Source organism: Emys orbicularis, chromosome 2, assembly GCF_028017835.1.
Source record: "Emys orbicularis isolate rEmyOrb1 chromosome 2, rEmyOrb1.hap1, whole genome shotgun sequence".
NCBI classification, from domain to species: Eukaryota; Metazoa; Chordata; order Testudines; family Emydidae; genus Emys; species Emys orbicularis.
The window spans coordinates 80,617,629-80,639,243 of NC_088684.1; the positions used below are offsets into that span (position 1 = coordinate 80,617,629).

The 21,615-nt window shown below is 42.6% G+C and overlaps 1 protein-coding gene across 2 annotated transcripts; it reads right to left on the bottom strand.

The window, feature by feature from the left end:
* Window positions 1-2,698: 2,698 nt before the first annotated feature.
* On the bottom strand, window positions 2,699-15,651 carry PSMA8 (proteasome 20S subunit alpha 8). 2 transcript variants are annotated; one of them, XM_065399116.1, is made up of 7 exons: window positions 15,550-15,651; window positions 10,178-10,304; window positions 7,736-7,860; window positions 6,695-6,817; window positions 5,235-5,354; window positions 5,072-5,134; window positions 2,699-2,788 (listed from the first exon to the last, which is right to left on the bottom strand). In XM_065399116.1, the coding sequence occupies exons 1-7, from the start codon at window positions 15,649-15,651 to the stop codon at window positions 2,699-2,701; spliced, it is 750 nt and encodes a 249-aa protein (XP_065255188.1). The 2 variants fall into 2 exon arrangements, with proteins under 2 accessions (XP_065255188.1, XP_065255189.1); XM_065399117.1 differs by lacking the exon at window positions 10,178-10,304 and having other exon boundaries at window positions 15,537-15,651.
* Window positions 15,652-21,615: the final 5,964 nt, after the last annotated feature.

Sequence of the window (21,615 nt, forward strand, 5' to 3'; positions counted from 1 at the left end):
TTCAAAAAACCCTATCTGAATGGACCAGGGTGAGAGGGTGTATGTGAAGTAGGTGGACATGGATGGGTGAAGCTGAGAGATGAGTATGGGAGAGAGTTTTTGAAAGGGAGGGGGGGAAAAAAAGAAGTAGAGAACACAATGAAGTATGAGAAAGAGAAGTACCTGAAGATAGTGAAAGTAATGGAGGAACAACAATATAGCATGATTAGGGGGAGGGGGTTTGAGAGACAGTCAGAGAACTCCAGAAGGGAAAAACAGAAGATATTTAGGAAGTTATATTCAAAAAAAAAAAAAAAATCAAGAGAGTTGATAATCTATGAAGAGTACACAATTGCATTATTCCATTAAATTGCAAGGGGAGTAGGGGAAGAGATCTTCACCTTGGCTAGTCTTTAATCCTTGCTTTATGGATACTGAATAAATATTTCAGTTATAATAAACAAAACTTTAATTAGCCAATCCCCACTGACCAAGCTGAAAGAAAAGCAAAAGTAATCCAGAATAGTAAGGAGTATGCAATCTGGATTCTTAAAATTATTTCAGTAATAATCTAAGGGGTTATAGCGCTGGGAAGGAAATGATTAAGTAAGATTTTTAATCTGACAGTGACCCTTTTAAAACAGTTACATTTTATAATTTTAATTGAACACAGAAATTCTTTGTCAGAGTGAGAAACTTTTAACACTTGCCTTAAAACTCAACTCAAATGAGGGAGGCTTGGGAGGCCTGCTGACAATTTTATTCATTCACATAATTGCAACAATTGGAAATGTATTTGAGGAATCAATCTCACTAGTTAAATTAAAATTATATTCTCATGGAAAAAATTAAATGATCATGACTAGATTTATCAGCATTCCAAATGCATTACAGTGGCAGCATAACTTCACACCAGAGAACTTGAGCTCTTCAGGATGAATTGCCAAAAGAGACAGCAAGCAGAGCAGTAAAAGTCAGGAAGGAAAAGGAGATGCTATACAGAGAAAAAAAAACAGACTATTTATTCTGAAAAGGAGAAGAATGAGAGAAGAGATTAAGCAATGAAGGTGTAGTTACAACCGTGAATGCAAATCATGTATTTACTGATTCAAATGGCCAATTGGGTGCATAACTGGCTATTCGTATACAACCTCAGTAATCACACTAGCATATTAGGTGTGCAGTTGTAGATGCATTTTTTGAAATTCTTACCTGATGTCACAAATACCCCCTCACCTGTGTCTCCTCCTCCGTCCTCTTGTGCTAGCTGAACTTTTATATGGGTGGACTTCTCTTCTGAACTTTCAGACTTGTAGACATCAAACAGTATTTTAAAATTTACACATTGTCTTCATATCAGAATAAAAGAACAGCCATAATACAATGGAACTTTACATTAATATAAAATGTCTAAAAATACAACAAGAATGCATGGTAAAAGAAGTATATTCTAAAGAGCTTGCTAGAAAGTATTTAGTTACCAATAATAATAATAATCAGGAGCTTGATTTAGCCATGAGGTAAGACAGCGGATGTATCTCAGGGCAGCTTGCTCATACCAGTAGAAAGCCTCCCTGGAGGTATATCTGCAATTCTTGTTGCACCAGAGACACATAACCAGCCAATGCAGCCCCTAAAGTGGCCCAGTGAGGTGGCAAGGTCATGGGATCCTGAGGACCTAACTGGTTGGGGTTAGAGTGCAGGAGAAGAATGGGAATAGAATTGTTGGAGTAAGACAGGGGAGTAAGTAAAGAGAGCAACTGAGGGAGAGAGGGGGTAAAGGAGGGAAGAGAGGAAGAAAAATAATAATGGGTAGGGAGAGAGAAGTTGGGCAACTGAAAGGTTGCAGTGGTAGGAGAGATTCAATAAAAAAAAAAAATACTCCTGAGAAGGGGTGCAATGTTTAACTGTGCGACAAATATATTCTCAGTGGAGTACTAACATGATAGGCTTTGTATGCAGTGTAGTTGTTGCCATATCAATCCCAGGATATCAGGCAGACAAGGTGGGTGTGGTAATATCTTTTATTGGACCAACTTCTGTTGGAGAACAGAAGTTGGTCCAACAAATGATAGGCTTCATCAGTTAAGATTTTGAAAGTTAAATATAATACAAATGCATTAAGAAAAATACCATTCACTATCTTGTACAATCCACTAATAGGAGAAAGGTGTTTCTATCATTCAAACAGTGGTGCAATTCAATGTGTTGTGCCATCTACGATAGAGAAAGACTTCCAAAGCATGTTGCACTGCTAAATGCAACACAAGAAATTAAACGGTCAAAACATAAATCAGAACTTTATTGAATTCCATATGTAACAATAATAGTATGTAAACACAGACTTATCAAACTTGCAAAAAGTTACATAAGAAAAAATTGAACACTTGGAAACCTTTAATATCTTGTACAGAGATGTGCCAATAGTTTGGTGATAATTTGCTTACAGGAAGTTTGACAATGCCTTTTAATGCTGAATATGTAAACAATAAATAAATGGAGGAATGGCAAGGTGCAAATACCTGCCTGTTTGCACACCATAGTAAATACAAGCACATTAGGACTAGCACATTTGTAATTGTAACAGGTTTCAGAAAACTAGAGTATTTGATAATGAAAGAGAAAAGTTTATTCAGCAGTTGTAAATATTGTGGTCAGCTAGTATTTTTTAAAACTTTGGAAACATTTTAATAAGCAGCAATCAGCATTTATCTGGGATTTAAATACTTTTCTTCTTTTTCTTTTCAGATTCTTCTTTTTCCTTCTCTATTTCTGCAACTTGTGATTCAATATCCTTTGCACTAAAAATCTGAAATGGAACATAGGACAAAGAATTATATAAAGTGTAACTAATACGGATTCCATCTGCACTTTTTTAATCCACAGATTCAATTACATTTCACAGCTCCAAAATGTACTCCTGAAGTGTTGAAAAAAATGTTTCAAAAGCTCCCATCTGAGACACAAATTGACAGAACCAAAATTGTGTGAATTCTTTGAAGTCAAGACGTGTGTTTATACAGATTTGCATTTATAAATCTGACAGGTTAAGAGACTGCCAGGGATGATTATTTTCCTTATAAGTAAATTCACAGGCCAGATATTGTGAGATAGCTGTACCGTGAGCTACTCCACTAACAACTTTAACTTCAACAGCAGAAGGTAATTTAGTGTCTATACTGGCACGAACCTAGGCTTCTTCAGTACAGACTGGCAATTCTGTCAAATTATGTGTGAGGGTTTCATTTTATTGGGCTGTCCACTAGCAATTTAAATGAGTTTTGTGGACACTCACTCAGACCTCCAGCTGGAACCAAATCCTAACAGGATCTTACCAGAAATTAAAGGCAAATGGTTTATCTAATAACCCCCTTAGTTCTTTATAAATATGTTGTTACCCAAACCTTCAGATTGGTTACAAATGTTAGAAATCCATATAACATCATTGAAAGAAAATAGTGAATATAAGAATTAAAGCCATGCTTATGGACTGGGGGGAAAAAATGTCTATGCGAGGGTGATGTTTTCCCATGATGCCTCTACCACCCTGATAACAGAAGGAAGAATACTAAGGGCCACTTTTATCTATGACAGAGATGGCCAACCTTACTGACCCTCCTAGCCACATGACAATCTTCAGAAGTTCAAGAGCCGGGGCGCAACTGCCGGGGCTCAGGGCTTTAGTCCTGTGTGAGGCACCTGATGGGGCGCGGGGCTTCAGCCTTGCTCCTGCTGAAGCCCCAAGCCCTGGCAGGTGTGCTTCACAGGGCTGAAGCCCCGAGACCCCACACTGGGGAAAAGCCCATACCCCATCATCCATAGGTGGAGAATGGGGGAATTTGAGGGGCACCACGAGCCGCACTTCAACTGTAAAAGAGTTGCACATGGCTCATGAGCCACAGTTTGGCCACCCCAATTTATGAAGTACATGCCCTACTCTTTCAAAGGGTTAGGCAGTGTCCTCATTTCCCCTGTATTCCCAGAAGTAAATGTCCTAGGGAGCTCCTGCTGAGTTGATGCACCTTCACATCCCCTCCACCTCTCCAGGGCTTCATAGCAATAAACCTGTCCTAACAGGGTGTCTTTCTTATCACTCTATCTTTGATAAAGCACATATGTAATTTTGGCTAAACTTCTAGCCAGCTATCTTCTATCAACAATTCATCATTCGATTCACCCTCAGCATACAGAATTCACGGTAGTAATGTATGGACATAAAGGTTTACTGAACTTGAGTCTACAGGATGTGGGTGTTACTGCAGGAAATGGTGATACATTGCTAAGGGTGTAATGATGAATGCAGTTTGTAGAAGATGCGTTTATTTCAAGAGTGTACACACACCACCATTTATCTTTATAAGTCAAAATCTTTTGACTATATTGCCAAGAATTTATTCAAGAGCTGGGCTTCTTTCAGATGCAGCAGAAATAATGAAAAGTTAGAATTTCTTTGGAATATTGTATCATTTGGGACTGAGAACTAAATATCACATCTTACTAAAATTCCAGACAACTCAAACAGTTAAAATTACTTAAAGAGATTACGTACACTTATCTATTATGGGGGTAATGTATGCAGAAGAATGGAGTTGTTTATTCCAAAAGAAGGGAAATACTCTATGGAAATCTTATTTTTTAAATTGTCATGCCTGGAGTCTGTCTTTTCCACTGTAATAGCAGCTACAAAAGGGGTCACAAAATGTTTGCCAGAAATATTAAATTGCAAAAATGCTTCTTTAGAACTGTACAATATCAAAATGTACTATGAGTCTCGCCATGTAAACTACGTGAAAATGTCTCCCACACACAATATAGAAAAGTATGTTTTGATATGCTTTCCCAGAACTGTTTCCTGCACTGAATGTTCCCAACACAGCTTCTTATAGTACAATATAAGTTATCAGCAGTTACTATGTAGCTCACAGCATCATCAATCTACAGAGACACAACAGAAGTCACATAATATTGTTTTACCAGATGTTAGGGACACTTACATCCAGTTGAAATGCACAGGTGTAAACTGGTATAATTTTTGTCAAAAGATTCTGCATAGGAATTATCGTTTTATTCCTATGTAATCAATAACTCATACCTGCAGTGGTTGGTTTCTCCTTATTATTGCAAGTTCAATGTTTTTTCCACCAGATTGCACAACCTAGTATACAACAAAAACATCATTACAAGTACGTTTCAAAACGAAGAAAAACAAGCTTTTCTGAAAGCATTTATTGTATGCATTCTACTGGATTACATACTTCTAGCAAAGCTCTGATTGCTAATTTGATAGCTTCCTTGTCAGTTGCTATAGCTTCTTCTGTGTAATTCTTCTCCAAAAATTCACGCACAGTTTTAGCATTGCGACCAATTACATTTGCCTGTAGAAGACACACAGTTATGTATCTCACCACGATGTACATTAATTTGTTTTACCTAATCAAACCCATTTGGTCTGCACACATTTCTCACACGATACTGATTTGGCAATCCCCCACTATCATTATGTAACATGTGATTTGGGTTTTGCAGTATTGGCAGCAAAGACTTTATTTCACTGTTTCCATGTGGAACAGTGCAACATTTTCAAGATGGCCCCAGGCCCTTACGTTTTTAAGGAAAGATGACAAAAGGGCATAATAAACCTGGTTAATTTGAAGCACTTTGAAAACATCATTAGTGGTCCTAGGTCTTGTAACACTTGAGGACATGAAAATATTAGAACAGTGGTTCTCAAGCTTTTTCACACCAGAACCCCCTTTTCCATAAATTGACTACGCTAGGACTTCCTTGCTTTAACAGGGTGGTCTCCCCATTTAAGGGCCTGGAGCCAGCAGTCCTGTGCAATTATCAGACCCAGCTGAGAAGGGGCCAAATGATGCCTATAAATGGAAATAGAAGGCTTGAAAGAGTAGTAACAAGCTGTTTTTGAGCAAAAAGAGACAAATAAAATTTAAAGTAAGGTAGTTTTTAATGACCTGTAACTCATAAGGTTGGACCCACTGTCTTTAAATATCTCTCCTATGTTTTCTTTTGCTCTCAGAGTAGATATGGTAATTTTCAGGCCATGCCTCCATTTTTCCATGGGAAAGTTTAAAAGAAGAGGGGGAGTTTGAAATAGGGCTTTATAATGGAATCTGGTTTCAACATTCACTATGGAGAGGTTATCGCCTCATAATCGGTGACAGCGTACACGCAATCACCATGCGATATGTTTGCTGTTGTAAATATTTTAAATTTATATTCTTATTTTACTGTGGATTCACTAATTCTTTAACTATAAGGCTAAGGGTATAGCTATACAGCAATTCAACACCCACAGCTAACCCAGTTCATCTGCCTTGGGTTGTAAAATTGCTGTGCAGATGTTTGAGTTTAGGATGGAGCCCAAGCTCTGGGACCCTGCTTGGGGGGAGGAGCCCAGAGTTCCGGCTCCAGCCTGAGCCCAAACACCTACGCAGCAATTTGTAGCCCCGCAACACAAGTCAGCTGACCTGGACCAACCAGGGCTGGGCCACGGGTCTTTTATTCCAATGTAAACGTACCCTAAATTAGCTTTGGTGCTCAAACAACTGTAACTAGTCTGCTGAAAGCATGGAACAGATTCTTTGGTTATGTGAATCCATAGTACAAAATGCAACATCAGACTTCATTGGGATACACTGCCTATGTAAATATTTGCACTAAGATAATACAATTTATGAATTAAGTTGGAGCTTACCTTCCAAGAATGATATGTACCAGATGGGTCTGTCTGATACAATCTGGGACTACCATCATCATCAAAGCCCACAATCAAGGCAGAAATACCAAAAGGTCTACGTCCATTGCTCTGTGTATAGCGCTATGAACAAGATGTACAGTTTTAACATTTTTACCTTCATGGAATGTTATCAGTCTAGTACATATGAAACAGCATAAAACTGAAAAGGCTCTACACAGCAATTCAACCTATAATTAATTATTATTAATCTACTATTGGGAGAATGCAATTCCTAAATATTCTGGGATTAAATTCTACTCTGTGTTATACTTGTACAACCCTAGTGAAGTTGCACAAGAGTAACTGACAGCAGAATTCGGCTTTTAGTGAGAGACAAAGTACACTATAAAATATTCTCAACTAGGTCTAAACTAATTGTAGGAATTTAAAAATAAACATATTGCTTAAATATTTTTACATATGAAGCTATTGCAAACAGGGTTCAGGGTACTGTCATTAGCAGATTTCAACAGACATCTCCCCATAGATTTATGATTGATGAGACTATTCCTAACTGTTCCACTAATATGAAGAAAGAAGGACATTTTGAGATTAAGGATCTGCATTTAAGTGTTACCTTAAATTCAGCCCTTCACACTATCTAGTACTGATCTGAAAAAAGCTTTTTTAAATTTGTTTTATCTTAACTTTTGCTATACAATAATATATTTTCATTTCCAAATAAGATAGGAAATGTATGAAAGGGACTACAGCACATGAGAGTAGAGCAGAAGCGATATTTGCAGGTGGTCCGCCAAACAGAAAAGCGAATAATGGAAACTATTTCCTTGTGGAAAATACTAGTATTACTTCTTTTAAACACTATATACATTCTTAAAATTCCAGTGAAGAAAATTTAACCAGGCTCCCATTTTTACTGGCAATCTGACACCTGGCTTCTATTTCTACTGCTGTGAAATAGAAGCAGCTTGGTTGCTTTTAAATAGTGTTATCTAAAGGCCCTTATGGAAAACTAACAACACTAAGTAAGATACTTACCTGCTTTAAAGATGCTATATAGCGTGTTATATATTCTACTGTGACTGGATCCTCAACAGTAAGTTTATGGCTTTGACACTCCACACGGGCTCTGTTAATTATTATTCTAGCATCAGCAGTCAGACCTACATAATCATAATTATCAAATATGTTACAACAAAGTGAATAGTTTTTCTTTATCAAACAATACATGTATCATTTATGAAGAAATATACTATTAAAATAAAGTTTTTTCTTTAGTATCAAAAACCAATTTGCTCAAAACCTGACTAACAGAGACATAAATACAGGCTATAAATAGAACACAAATTATTCTAAGAAAATAGTGTTTAAAATAAACATTTTTGTAAGAAATGCACATTTCAGAACATGTAAATTTTTAAGATTAAGGAATAGGGATTTACTGAGCACTTGCATTAGCAGCAAAAACAAATCATTGCACCTTAAAGGATATTGACAACTTGAAGTTTCGTACATTTAAAAAGTCAGTTAAAAAGTAGTTTCTGGTACTACACCTGCCGTGAGCCTCTTTCCAAGTTTTGTGTTTTTACAAACATTACTTTTTTTCCTCCCTCTTGCTTTGTGAAAGTCATTTTCCTCTGTCTGAGTCTGACTACAGAAGGGAAACTGACCATTCACAAAGTATGGTCAATTGCACAAAAGCAAACAAACTGAAAAGGAAAGAAAAACATAAAGCTGAAAAAACATTGTTCTCTACTTTGTTTAGTTATAATAATCTTCCATGTTGCCTGTAACAGTAGTAGGCAAGACATTTTGAGACAGAATCATAGAATATCAGGGTTGGAAGGGACCTAAGGAGGTCATCTAGTCCAACCCCCTGCTCAAAGCAGGACCAATCCCCAGACAGATTTTTACCCCAGTTCCCTAAATGGCCCCTTCAAGGGATGAACTCACAACCCTGGGTTTAGCAGGCCAATGCTCAAACCACTGAGCTATCCCTCCTCCAAGCTTGATTTATGTTGACTGTGTATCTTTAAATTATCAAGTGGGTCAAGTGACAACCAAAAACTTATTTGTTACACCTTCTTCTAGAATAAAAGACACCCTTATGTCCTCTTCAAAATGTCTTTCCACTCTAGTTTCTCAGACCTCAATCCTGCAAACACAATGAGGGTACTTGTGTACTTAATATTAAACACATGCACAAGTGTTACAGGATCTAATTACATTACACTTCTTTTCTCGTACAAAAAATGGTGCAGCAAGGTGGGCACTAAAGAGCTGTTGAGGCAAATGGACATCTTAGGAAGTTCTTGCTGAATCTTCCATAAAAACCCTAGCAGTTTTATTAATTTATCACTTTTTATAACAGTAAGGGCTAGGGTGGGTAAATGACTAATTATGCTCTGTGTGTGTGTGTGTGTGTGTGTGTGTGTGTGTGTGTGTGTGTGTGTGTGTGTGTGTGTATGTACATGCATGCCTGTGCATGTGTTTTGAACATTTAAGGACCCCTAGCTGATCCTTTCCTTTTCCTTCTATTCTGCAGGTAGAAGTCTCACCCCTGTTCAGACAGATTCATACATAATTAGCAGAGGCACTCAGGCCTAGCAGAAGCAGGCTGTAGAAACTACAGTAGCCCTAAAATAAACAAGGGAAGGGAGAGCTGAAAGGAGCACCACCACAGCCTAAAAAGAGGAGTTCTAGGGTCTCTCTATGGTCCCCTCTCTTCTCTCTCCCTGCAAGCAGTAATAAGGAGGGAATGGGAAACTGCAAACACGTAAACAAACCGCTGAGTTCTTCTTCCCCCAACCTTTTCTGAAGGGGGATGTTTGTCTAAATGCCCCCCAAGCTACTCCCTGGGGGAGGGGGCAGCAGGTGTTCACAAGTGCTCCTTCCCCCCCACACCAGTTGCCTGGGAGGGTATTTCTCTCCCTACCCTCAGAAAGTGATTCCAGGGGCAGACACAGTGAAGAAGAATGGGATGGGTGTGCTTTTCCAGTCCCATAATGTCTCTCCCATATTTGTGGGGTTTTCCCCAATATTACCCCAATTTCTTTTTCTGGGGATGGAATCACAGGTACAGTGTTCTCTTCTCTCTTGGTCTGTTTAAGGCTATTGCAGCCAATCTACAGGCAGCTTGCTGCTCCAACTGGCCCCATCACTGCTAATGATCTACATATCTACCTGAGCACGAGGGGGGAAAAGGAAACGGTCAATCAAAAATCCCTAAATGTTCAGAATTTTCTAAAAGACCAAATTATTTCCCACCAGCCACAGAAAAAAAACTCCATTAGGCAGTGATTTCTGGTCACTACATTCGAACCTATGATGTAAAAGCAAAAGCCTTACCAGTCTCCTGAACTATCCTGACCACCTCAGTAATATTTTTTCTTAAATCCAGGAACAGGTCTTTAAAGGCCTCTTGCACAACATACATCTGCAATAAGATGCTCCATAGAGCAATAACTCTATAACCAATACCTGCAAAAGCCATGCAGACATGATCATCAAGTGCACAAATCTTTCTCACAGTTCTTTCTTCCTGAAGTTTGGCAACAGACTTTCTCTCTACCCCCAATACAACTATGTCCAGCCCTCGAATTCCAACCTGTTAAGTCATCATAAAAAAATAATTAAACTTTAGAAACAGAAATGTTTTCATCATTAACAATATAATGAAGATATTATGGTACTTAGGGTAAGAATGACCCTTTACATTTAAGCCCCCAAGCTATGAGAATGAAATTATGTATATGCCTAATTCTTTGCAGAATAAGAGCCTTAGACTGTTACAGTCTCCACGGTGATGGTACTCAATAAGTAATAAACAATAATATTTGACCCTCTGTTAGAAATGAAAATGGTAGGGTGGGTATGCTGCCATACTGAGAAGCTGTGGATCTCTTATTTATTATTTGTACTGAAGTAGCACCTAGGAATCCCAGTCACAGACTAGCATCTCACTGTAGTAGGTGCTGTACAATCCCAGAACAAAAAGACAATCACTGCCCAAAGAATTTACAATCTAAGTATAAGACAAGTTACAAGAGGTGAATACGGTCAGACAGATAGAGGAGCAGACGGAACCAATGAGGTAATATTGGGCAGCATGATAGCCTGTGGTATCAGCACACCAGCTGCCTAACTGATGTCAAGATTTTTTTGTAGGCATCATGGCAAAGGAGAGTTTTAAGGAGGGGTTTTTAAAAGGATAAAGATGTATTTTGTGGATGTTTACAGGAAGCTCCAACCATGCGTAAGGGGCAGAATGAGAGAGATGGACAACAAAGGCTGATATTATTGTAATAGCGGAGACAATTTTCAACATCTCAATAGTGTATGAGAACTTTGTTTCTATGTTTCTTTTATTTATTACTTGGTATTTTCTCCCCATTCGAATCAGAACTTATTCCCTGGATGACTGAATCACTGTCAGACTTCAAAGTGCTCTAAATACTCCTGAGGGCATTCTGCACCAAAAAGTTAAAAATTCTGCACGCAATATTTTAAAATTCTGCAAGTTTTATTTGTCAATAAATAAAGGCAGAGGCTCCAGCACAGCAGTGGGGAACACAGGCCACTGACTGCACGAAGGTGAGAGATCACCCTTTAGCCTCCCCACTCCCGGGACACAGACTCAGTGGTGAGGCTGCACCCGAACCTGACACAGCACAAGGCCTGGGCCTGCCCCAGAAATACCCTAGGGCCCTGTCCCTTTGCACCAGGCTCAACCAGGTAGGCAGGCTCAACCAGGCAGGATCCAAGTGTGGAGGGGCTCAGTGTGAGGGGATCCAGGTGTGGGATGAGAGGATTCTCTGTGGACAATCTGGGTGCAGGCAGCTCAGTGGGGGTCTAGGTGTGGGGGGGATCTGGATGCACAGAGGCTCGTTGGGGTGGTTCCAGGTGCAGGGGCAATGGGACTCTGCAGGGGCTTCCAGGTGAAAGTGGTTGGGGCTCAGCAGAGGGGTCTGGGTGTGGGGGTCTCAGCAGGGGAGTCCCATGCTGCGGGAGTAGGGCTTGGTGGGGTGCGGTCTGGGTGCAGCTAGTTGAGGGTCAGTAGGGTGGGGGTCTGAGTGCAGCTAGTTGGGAGTTGGTGGGGTAAGGGTCTGGATGTGGGGGCTCAGGGAGGTGGGGCTCCTCAGAGTGGGGGGGTTGAGTGCAGGGAGCTCAGTGGGGGGTGGTCTGGGTGCAGGGATGGGGGTCCGGAGGCAGGGGGTCTGGGTGCAGGGGGCTCCAGAATCAGGGGTTGAAGTTCAATGGGGTGGGGCTCAGGTATGGAGGGCTAGGGAGGTTCTGGGTGTACAGGGTGAGGCTTGGTGGGGGTGTCTGGGTATGGAAAGTCCAGACAGGGCTTTGGAGCGGAGCCCGGAGCTGGAGCGCGGAGCAGCTCCGGAGCCGTGGAGCTGCAGGTTTTTGCCTGGAGCTGGAGCGGAGCCGAAGCACAGCTCCAAAGCCCTGGGGATACATGGGGCCTGGGCAGATGGGGGAGCAGCTCCCTGTACAGTGACCCCTCCACCCACAGCTGAGGAGCAATGGGGGCAGGAAGCAGGGGAGGATGCTGAACTTCCTGCAGCTGGGAGAGGCTTCTGGGGGGTGGGTCTGACACAGCCCCAGCCACTTCTTGCAGGGGAAGAGGAAATCCCGTTCTCTACTGCCTCCAGTCCAGCCGGGACTAGCAGCTGATCCCGGCTCAGGAACAGAGTTTAGGAGCTGCTAGGAGGTCCCAAGATAGAATCAGAGAGCTCACAGACATCCACTCCTCCAAGATAGAGCTTCCAAAAAACAGTACCACTACCCGGCAGGGGAGGACAAACAAACAGAAGAAATACTCTCTCCTTTCTTTTTTTTGGAGGAGGTGGGGTGGGGAAAGGCAAGCAGAAATCATGGAGATGCCTCAATCCCAGAAGGAAGCTCACGTCTCCCACTGGCACCCAAGAAAAGCACCTCAGAGTGCAAAGTGCCCCAAACCTCATGTCCCTTACATGACAACTTACTAACTAGTGACAAGCATTCCAATATCATCCCCCTATCACCTTCCCAAAACTAAACCTTTACTGCATTCTAACCAATGACAAGCTTCTCCTGACATTTTGTGTCACCCTTGGACACAAATATAGTTCAACTTCACATGAGGTAAAAGGTCACAATATCGAATGTCAGAAGCATTGCACACATACGAAGATATGAGCTGGAGTTTTAGAATGTTTAGGAAAGATATACCCAGTGGTCTCATACCTTCACTGCATCTTAAAAATGCCCACTGTAAAAACGCCTATCCTTTAAAAAGTGACAGTATGTCCATCAATTCTATTTGTTGCAGCTTCCCAAGACATTTTAATTAGTCCAGGAGTTTTCTGTAGATAAGTTCTTATGACATTTCCATCTTCTCCACATTACATCTTTTATTCTTGATTTTAAGGTCCCAGTCCTGCAAATTGTTCTATGCAAGCAGACCCCTGCATCCATGTCAGTGAGGTCTACTTGTGCACAACTTCTTGCGGGATTAAGGACTGTGTGTGGGTGCACGCGCACACACAATTTTCTAAACACTGGGAGATAAAAAGGATTCTATTTTGATATAGATGTTGTTTGGGTCACAAAAAGGTTTTCCCCTACAAATCTAAAAAATTATTAAAGTGCAGTTATGGTAAAAAAAAATGATTACATTAAAGGTCGTCATCTTCTTCAGTTATATCTATTTACATTATTTATAAAAATACTACTTTTTTTACTCCTGCTAGCACAGCTGAGTCACTATAGGTGTGCAAGAAACCTGGGAATGATCCCTCCTTGCCATCCACATCAGCGAAATTACTAATCAAGCTCTAATTGTAGAATTTTTATACTGGTGATAATATGATACCCAGAAAGAACCCAACTTGACTTTCAGACTAAACTTCCAGAGCTGGCAATAAGAGAAATAATTGTTTTACTTGTAAGCTGAGCTAACACTAGATGGAAGTGCACGAGAGACAGACAATTACAGAATGTCACAATGGTAGTTTTACAGAATAATTGTTCAGAGTAGAGCCATACTTTAAATTTTCTTATAGAATGGATCTAAACATGGGGTTAGCAGAAAAAAAATTGCAGTTTCTTTAAACAAAGTAAACACTAAAATCATCCCACTTATTTTTTTCCATGTTTTTTAACTAACTCTTTTTGCACGGTGGTTAAAATGTGTGTCATGTAGTTCTACAACGTAGCCTTATTACACCTTAATACACACGTGCAACCTGAAAACTACAAGTTCTAACATGCAATTTTCTATCTTGATCCAAGTGGCAACAGGTCAGATTGTACGTAGCGAAGGTCTATTTGGGAGTACGCCATAGGAGGTCTGTCTCTTTTAGAGCTTGACTTTTCTGTGACCTTTCTGCATGACTCTGTAAGTGTGTAAGCAGTTCCTTCTAGGCAGTCATGAACTAGGCAAGGAGTCACCTATTCTGTGAGTGGGATACCTGAATCAACATTTTCTTGTCATTACCTAAGCCTGCATCTCCTGTATGTCTATATGCTCAATGCCACAACACAGATCAAGCCAGAGGATAGTGTGCTACAACCAATCAACCCTGCAGGCCACACCTTTGCGTATTACAGACAACGCAGCTGTCTGTTCTGTTTTATGCATATTTGGAATGCCACTTGGGCTCCTGGCAAATTGCTCACATGGGTCCCAGAGCTAGGCAGTTTGGGCATCTCCTAGTTTACTACACCTGTAGAGGCACTTTTTTCCTTCATTTTTTTAGTGGGGGTCACTGCTGTGAAGTTACTGGCTTCTATTAAAAAGCTCTCTCTTTCTGCAGCAAACCAACCAGGGCTGGTATCATGAGCTCTGGGGAAAATCTGATGGAGAGAGGCCTTTGTTGTTTGTTTTTTAAATAGCACAAGACTCCTGAAGGTAAATGTCACTTTGAAACACACCAAAACAACATCCTCCATCCCGAGCAGGGATGGTGAGATTCAATACCTGATGCCAGGAGGGAGCCTCCAGCTCCTTTCTCCTCATGGTTTGGGGCAGTCTCTTCGTATGTACTTGGGGCAGTTGGTCACACCATCAATGGGTGTCAAGTCACTCCAATGGGCATACAAAACCATAACTCTCCCTGATAAGGGAGTCTCTCTCTAACCCAGTCCCACCCCATGGGGGAGTGAGTCTTTCCCTCTGATGGCCCCTGGAAGAGTCTCCTCTATCACAGCCCCTATGAGGGAGTGTCTTGATATCCAGGGCCGGTGCAAGGAAGTTTCGTGCCCTAGGCGAAACTTCCACCTTGCGCCCCCCCACAGCCCTGCAGCAGCTTCCCCCCCTCTACCTTGAGGCGGCCCCCCCACGATAGCTCCCCACCCCAGCTCACCTCTGCTCCGCCCCCTCCCCAAGCACACCACCCCCGCTCTAATTCTCCTCCCCTCCCAGGCTTGCGGTGCCAAACAGCTGATTGGCACTGCAAGCCTGGGAGGCGGGAGAAGTGGAGCAGCGACCGCGCGCTCGGGGAGGGGGCGAAGGAACGATGTAAAAAAAAATTGGGGGCACCGCTTTTTGGCACCTCCAAATCTTGGTGCCCTAGGCAACCGCCTAGTTTGCCTAAATGGTAGCACCAGCCCTGCCCGTAGCCCAGCCCCGCATGGAGGAGTCTCTCTGGGGGAGGAGAGTCTCTCTTTTCTCCAGCCCCTCCCCATGGGGGTCTCTCCCTATCACACCCCGAGGAGATGAGGAGCCTCCTTTCCTCCCCCCCCCACCCTCCCTCTCCCTCTGGGGGCAGGTCAGTGCCAGGGGCTGTCTCTTCCCTGCTGGAAGGCGCAGGAGAGGCAGGGCGGGCGCTGCCCGGGGGACCGGCTGCACAGGGCGCACTCACAGCCGTGGAGCCCTTCTTCACGGCCTCCTGGGCGTACTCCACTTGGAAGAGGTGCCCGTCCGGGGAGAACACGGTGATGGCGCGGTCATAGCGGGCAGCCATGCTCCTCCTGCGGCGCGCTGGGGACGCCCCGGCCGCCGCTCCCGCTCCGGCTCCGCGCACCTGCTGCTCCGGGCGAGAGACCCCTCCCTGCCTGCCGGGCTGGCTGGCTGCTGTTCCTGAGCCGGCCGGCAGGGGGCTGCCTAGGGAGCGCGCCAGCCGCCGGGAGAGGAGCTCTGGGGGCTGCCCTGGCGCGGGGGGCGCAGGCAGGCTCGCTGCTGGAGGCAGCCCTAGCACTTAGACGGCGTGACCCTGCCAGGGCCTGAGCGTGCCCCTTTGTCCTCAGGAGGACACAGGCCCCGGGTCTTTGGAGAGTAAACGAGCCTTTCCCTCCTCAGAGCTCTCCTCGCCCCCAGGCATTCGGGACTGCACAAACCAGCCAAGGAAACACTGGGGGGGAAACTGGAAACGAGCGTCGCCTCGTTACAAGTGGACGCATGTAGTCATGGGACAAAAGCTGCTGGGGAGCTAGAGGCTGCAGGGTGGTTGGAGTGCGGCTGGCCCCAGGAGATCAGAGACAGGGAACAGCTTTGATTGTCACCCCAGGAAGAGCCCTGGGCAGCCTGAAGGCTTGGCTTATTCTGCAGCCGGAGAGCCAATGAGGAAAGCTATCACCTGACCAACTTTGGCTCCTCATTAGAGTGATATTCAGCAGCTGTTCTGTTCCTTTTTAACTCTAGAGTCCCCTCCCCATTAAAAAAGTCTATTCCTCTGTAGCCCTGTGCATTTCAATGGAGTAAAGAAATGTATCCCCAGTTCCCCGACCCCACCACAATGCTCCTGTCAGTAGCTTTCCCATATGCACAAGTAACATATACCAGCAAACACCTCCTCCCACCATTCCCAAAACGTACTGGCACTACCCCAGTTCTCCAGCTGGAACTGGAGAGTCAGAGCCCCATGCCCACTGGGAACCTTGTTTTTCCAGTTGTAGGACTGAGGCCAATATTTGCATTTTGCGTTAACACTTTGATAGTGTTACCTGAAAATCTGCAAACAAGGGCACCAGACTGGGACTTAGGAGACCTTGGGTCAATTCCTGGGTCTCCCACTGGTCTGCTTGGTGACCTTGGGCAGGTCACTTCACTTCTCGGTGCCTCAGTTTCTCCACCTGTGAAATGGGGATAATGATACTGACCTATCTTATAAAGCACATTGAGATCTAAAGATAAAAAGTGCTACATTATTATTTTAAAGGAGACATTGCTTGAAAAGTAAAAATATTTAAAAAAATACAGCTTGTTTTTGTGTGGCATCTTTTAGAAAGCCCACCATTTCACCTGCTTGCATATTAGAAGTATTTGTGCAGTCCAGGCTGGAAACTTGGGCCAGAGAAAGGAAAAGAGAAATTTGTAAATATTCTAGCTATTTTTACTAACTTTGGCCCTGATCCTGCAAACACTTATGTCTGAGCTTAACTTCACTACCATTGAAAACAGGACTACAACTAGCAGTAAAGTTAAGCACAGGCATAAGTGTTTGCATTTTCAGAATCTTTGACTTCAGTCCTACAATGAATCCTGTGCCCTGGTGGAGTCCCATTGACTTAAATTACTTCATCCTCATGCCATCTCATCACTTGCTGGATTGGACCAAATGGGCAGGGTATCACAGGCTAGGTCAAGGACAAGGGGCACAGCACTGATTTTGATGGGATATGATTATGCTACATAAGTCTTTTTTGGTTCCTTTTTAAAGCTTGTTACATGTGAATACATTGCACTTCTAGATTCAGGTTGAGAGTGAACCTCTGGATATTGTGTATAGGGAGGGCTGAGAAGGAAAAGATCCCTGTTATAATCCTTCATAAACTCCCCTATTTTCAGTCACTTATAACTAATGATAACATTTTATACCCTAATTGTGCAATTTTATCCATCTGTGCAGATCTGATTGCAGGATCGGGTTCATAATAATTAATACTGAGAATTTTTTATAAATAAATAATGAAAATGGGAAATAAAGTGATCTACAGACTTCTAAAGTGGAAAATAATAAATGTACGTTCAGCATTTCAAGATTTTAGTTACAGAGCAGGATTTTCTAAACTGCTTTCAAGAACAGTAATACTCAGAGCATATCTGCAGAATTATGAATACGGTATATTGTTTCTTTTCTTTTCTGTGCTTTTTTTGTCACCAAGGCACTATATAAGAGAAATGGCACCAATGATTATTAATGCTGACAAAACCAACTCTGCAATCTATTTTTGATCAAACACAGCTATGTATTCCTTGCTTTTGTGTTTCATTGTACCATTTATTACTGGTCATTTATTATCAAATGAAATAGATTTATTGAAGATCCTCTCCTAAAAATAATATACGGTGATTCTGAGATTGTAGTGTATAAATAAATTAAATTCCATAACCAAAGAGCACAGTGTGAAAATATCCATAATACTATACAGCTCTGATTATCCTTCTGAGATTAAAATAAAAGTAATATAAAGAGAATATAAATAAATAAAGTGGATTGAAGAGTAGAAAGCCAAAAGGTCAAACAAATAGGATAGAGTTAAACCATGAAAGCAGCCTCAGACTGGGAGGCAAGAACTTCCAGGATAAAGAGAGAAGAGGGATCTGCAAGGATGATGTGGACAGTGGGAAATCTATCCAATCATCACCATTACCATTTAAAGAGGTCAGGGGTGTGGGGGACAATCTTTTTTCCCTCAGATAAGGGGGTTGGAAGTGTCACTGCAGCTGCTTCATGTTGTGATGTTTTGGTGCCTCAGAGGTAGGCCGCATACATTGCCCTCCTATCATTTGCTACCTCTAGTATTTGAATTTGGTATGCTAACATAGTATGCATTATGGGGCATCTCAGATCATGCCGCATAATGCATAACACAATAACATGCTAAATTCAAACACAAGAAACAACAGAGGGCCTACGCCCTCCTGGCCCCATGCTTCTCCAGTGGTCATGCTCCTCCCCCAAGATACATCTTTGGATCCAAGTTCTGTTGGATCTGAACCCCCTGCCAGTAAAAACCCAGACTCATAGATCAATGGGATCTGTTTTTATCTCCCAGTTAATGGATGAGTTTTGGGGTCTCCAAGTCCTGAGGCTTCCTGGGAGATTTCCCTGTAAGCCAATACAAACCTGCATAAAAGCTTTGTGAATTCTTAATTTTTACCAATACTCATAAGATCATAAGAAATGAGCTGTTCTCCCTTTCTGAATCTTGATCATAGTGTTTTTGGTGATGGTGATACTCAGTTTTAGTGGGAGTTGCAGATGCTCTGCATTCAGGATCAGGCTCTCTGACAGAAAACTTATATCTGGTATCATTCTGACTCCATCTTGCTGCTGCATATTGCTGATGAGTGCTGGCAAAGCAGGAATCACTTCCTGTGGTAATTCAAAGTTTGTTTCTCTCTTGTTAATGGTGATGATTCTTCAGAAGGCAATGATAGCTCATAAAGGGGAAAGGGTGCCTGGAGCCATTTCTGCAGGAAAGGCTTCTCCATGACAGCGTTATTGTTTTTCAAAGGAGGAAGCAAGTCACCAAGACCTTGCTACAGCAGTACTTGGTAGCAGATGCCATCCCATGTGTACCTTTTCTGATTTGCTGTATTGACACACAGAAGTGAAAAAGTCACTGCACTGTAATACTTTGCCTTACTTGTCCTGAAAGAAAATGTTAACCTTTAGGAATTTTTATAGAACTTTCAGCTCTAAGGGGAGTTAGATTAGACAGTGTTATATATATTTTTTTATTTACAGCATACATTCCTACTAGCAGGAGATTCCCCTTTGAAGAATAAAATCAAGGCTCTGAAAGATTTTCTCACGGCTGCAGCCCTGCTTGTTCCCATTTGTGCTGACTGTTGAACATGACATGCATTTCTTATTCTAAGTATTTATATTTGCAAACTAACATGTCAGATACTAGAATCAAAATTTAGCATCACAATGATTTTCTCTGGGTTTGTAATTGTCTCTCTGGAAGATGGCATAGACACCAGTATCTTTGTAATGTGCAATATTGTTTGGGTAGTTCATTTTATATCAGGACATAGAGGCTCATATTTCAAGTGTTACTCTTTATTAATATTCCACACAATGGCCAATGCAAGGCATAAATGTCAAAATTGAAAGAACCAGGCAAGAAGTAACTAGTCAATAAATAGAACAAGTTCAAAACAACTTTCCCCTCTTGATATAATTTCTTTTATGAAGTAAAAAGCACCATAAGAGTCAAACCACACCACAGTTGAAGGCAGTTTCCCCCAGCCAATGTAGTGCTCGGTAACAGGGTAGCTGGCCCCTTAAATGAAATTGGGCCCACCGCTCCTGTTCCAGTCCAAGTCCTCCCTAGTTTGATGGAATAAGGAGGATGGGGCTGCCCTAGGATTTATAAATGAGCGAGAACAGTAAGACTACAGAGAGTACAGAACCTAGAGTTCAAGGAGCAAGCTGGGGGTTTCTAGAGAAGTACAAAGCAACAGAGGGTCCTGTTAGTCTTAAAGGTGCCACAGGACCCTCTGTTGCTTTTTACAGATTCAGACTAACACGGCTACCCCTCTGATACTAGAGAAGTACAGTGTGTGCTCAGCATAAGACATGGGCTGAGAGCTGCAGGGAGGGGATATACCTGAAGGAGGGAGCACTGAATGTTCCCTACTTGAGCAGCAGAGCCAGATCAGACTGGTGAAGGCAGGCAGGTGGTGGCAAGTTGGGTGGAGGTCACCTACAAACTTCCCTGGCCTGACAGCCATGGCTAGAGAGGGCTGAGAGCTGCAGAGGGGGATGTCTGAGCCGGGGTGAAAGTAATATTAAATTCTTACAGGTATGGCGGCCGGCTCCATCCCTTGGAAGGGGCGGGGCCTCAGGTGGAAGGGGTGGAGCCTCAGGCAGAAGGGGCAGGGCTGGGGGGTCAGCCTCCCCCAGCCAGCCCATCCGTGCTGCCTGGCCCTCGCTGCCTGTGGCTCCGGCGGTGATTTAAAAGGGCCTGGGGCTCCGGATGCTTTAGCGTGGGCTGCGTATGGGCCGGTACTGCGTCTTACCAGTACACCGTACCGGCCCACTTTCACTCTGGTCTGAGCTGAAGCAGAGAGAGCTGAAGACTGGGGAGTGATGGAGGGGTGAGCCTGCCCATGTCTCTGGGTTACTAGAACCAAATGTGAGAATGTAACAGGATGGAGAATTGCCTCAGCTGGAGGGCTTGGAGTGACACATTGTGAGAGGTCTCAGGGAGTCTAAAGAGAGTTGTATTTAGTGTGTTGATGGACTGTGCAGACTTGAAAGACTGAATGTACTACTTGGACTGAGTTGGAGAATTCTGGATTATGGTTGTGGGACTTCTGTTATGGTGTATACACCTCTACCTCAATATAACGTTGTCCTTGGGAGCCAAAAAATCTTACCACGTTATAGGTGAAACCGCATTATATTGAACTTGCTTTGATCCACCGGAGTGCGCAGCCCCGCCCCCCCGGAGCGCTGCTTTACCGTGTTATATCCGAATTCGTGTTATATCGGGTCACGTTATATCGGGGTAGAGGTGTATGCACAGGGCTTTTTTCTTTTTTGTAATGAACCCTGTGAGCTATTTATACTTGCAATGTTTGAATAGAATTATTGGGGCCTCCGGAAGAGAAAAACAGACCTGGAGATACCTGGGTAGCAGCCTGTCCTACAGCACACTATATATGTTTAACAAAGGAAAGTTTTTAATTAAATAAACATTTAATTTAATTAATTTAAATACATAAATAATTAAAGACTTATGTTTAAAATTCAACTGTTCAAGTAGGCAAAAGTCAAAATGCAGGCCCTATAAGAATGGCCATACCGGCTCAGACCAATGGTCCATCTAGCCCACTATCCTGTCTTCTGACAGTGGCCAATGGCAGGTACTTCAGAGGGAATGAACAGAACAGAGCATTTATCAAGTGATCCATACCCCGTCATCCAATCCCAGCTTTTGGCAGTCAGAGGCTAGGGATACCTAGAGCA

What these genes read in the sequence shown, in the direction of transcription:
- PSMA8 (XM_065399116.1), bottom strand. Translation starts at nt 15,651, where the DNA reads ATGGCTGCCCGCTATGACCGCGCCATCACCGTGTTCTCCCCGGACGGG. An exon ending in CAATCAGAGCTTTGCTAGAA is followed by an intron (nt 5,135 to 5,234) that starts GTATGTAATCCA and finishes GTTGTATACTAG; the next exon opens with GTTGTGCAATCTGGTGGAAA. An exon ending in GGAGAAACCAACCACTGCAG is followed by an intron (nt 2,789 to 5,071) that starts GTATGAGTTATT and finishes GTTCCATTTCAG; the next exon opens with ATTTTTAGTGCAAAGGATAT.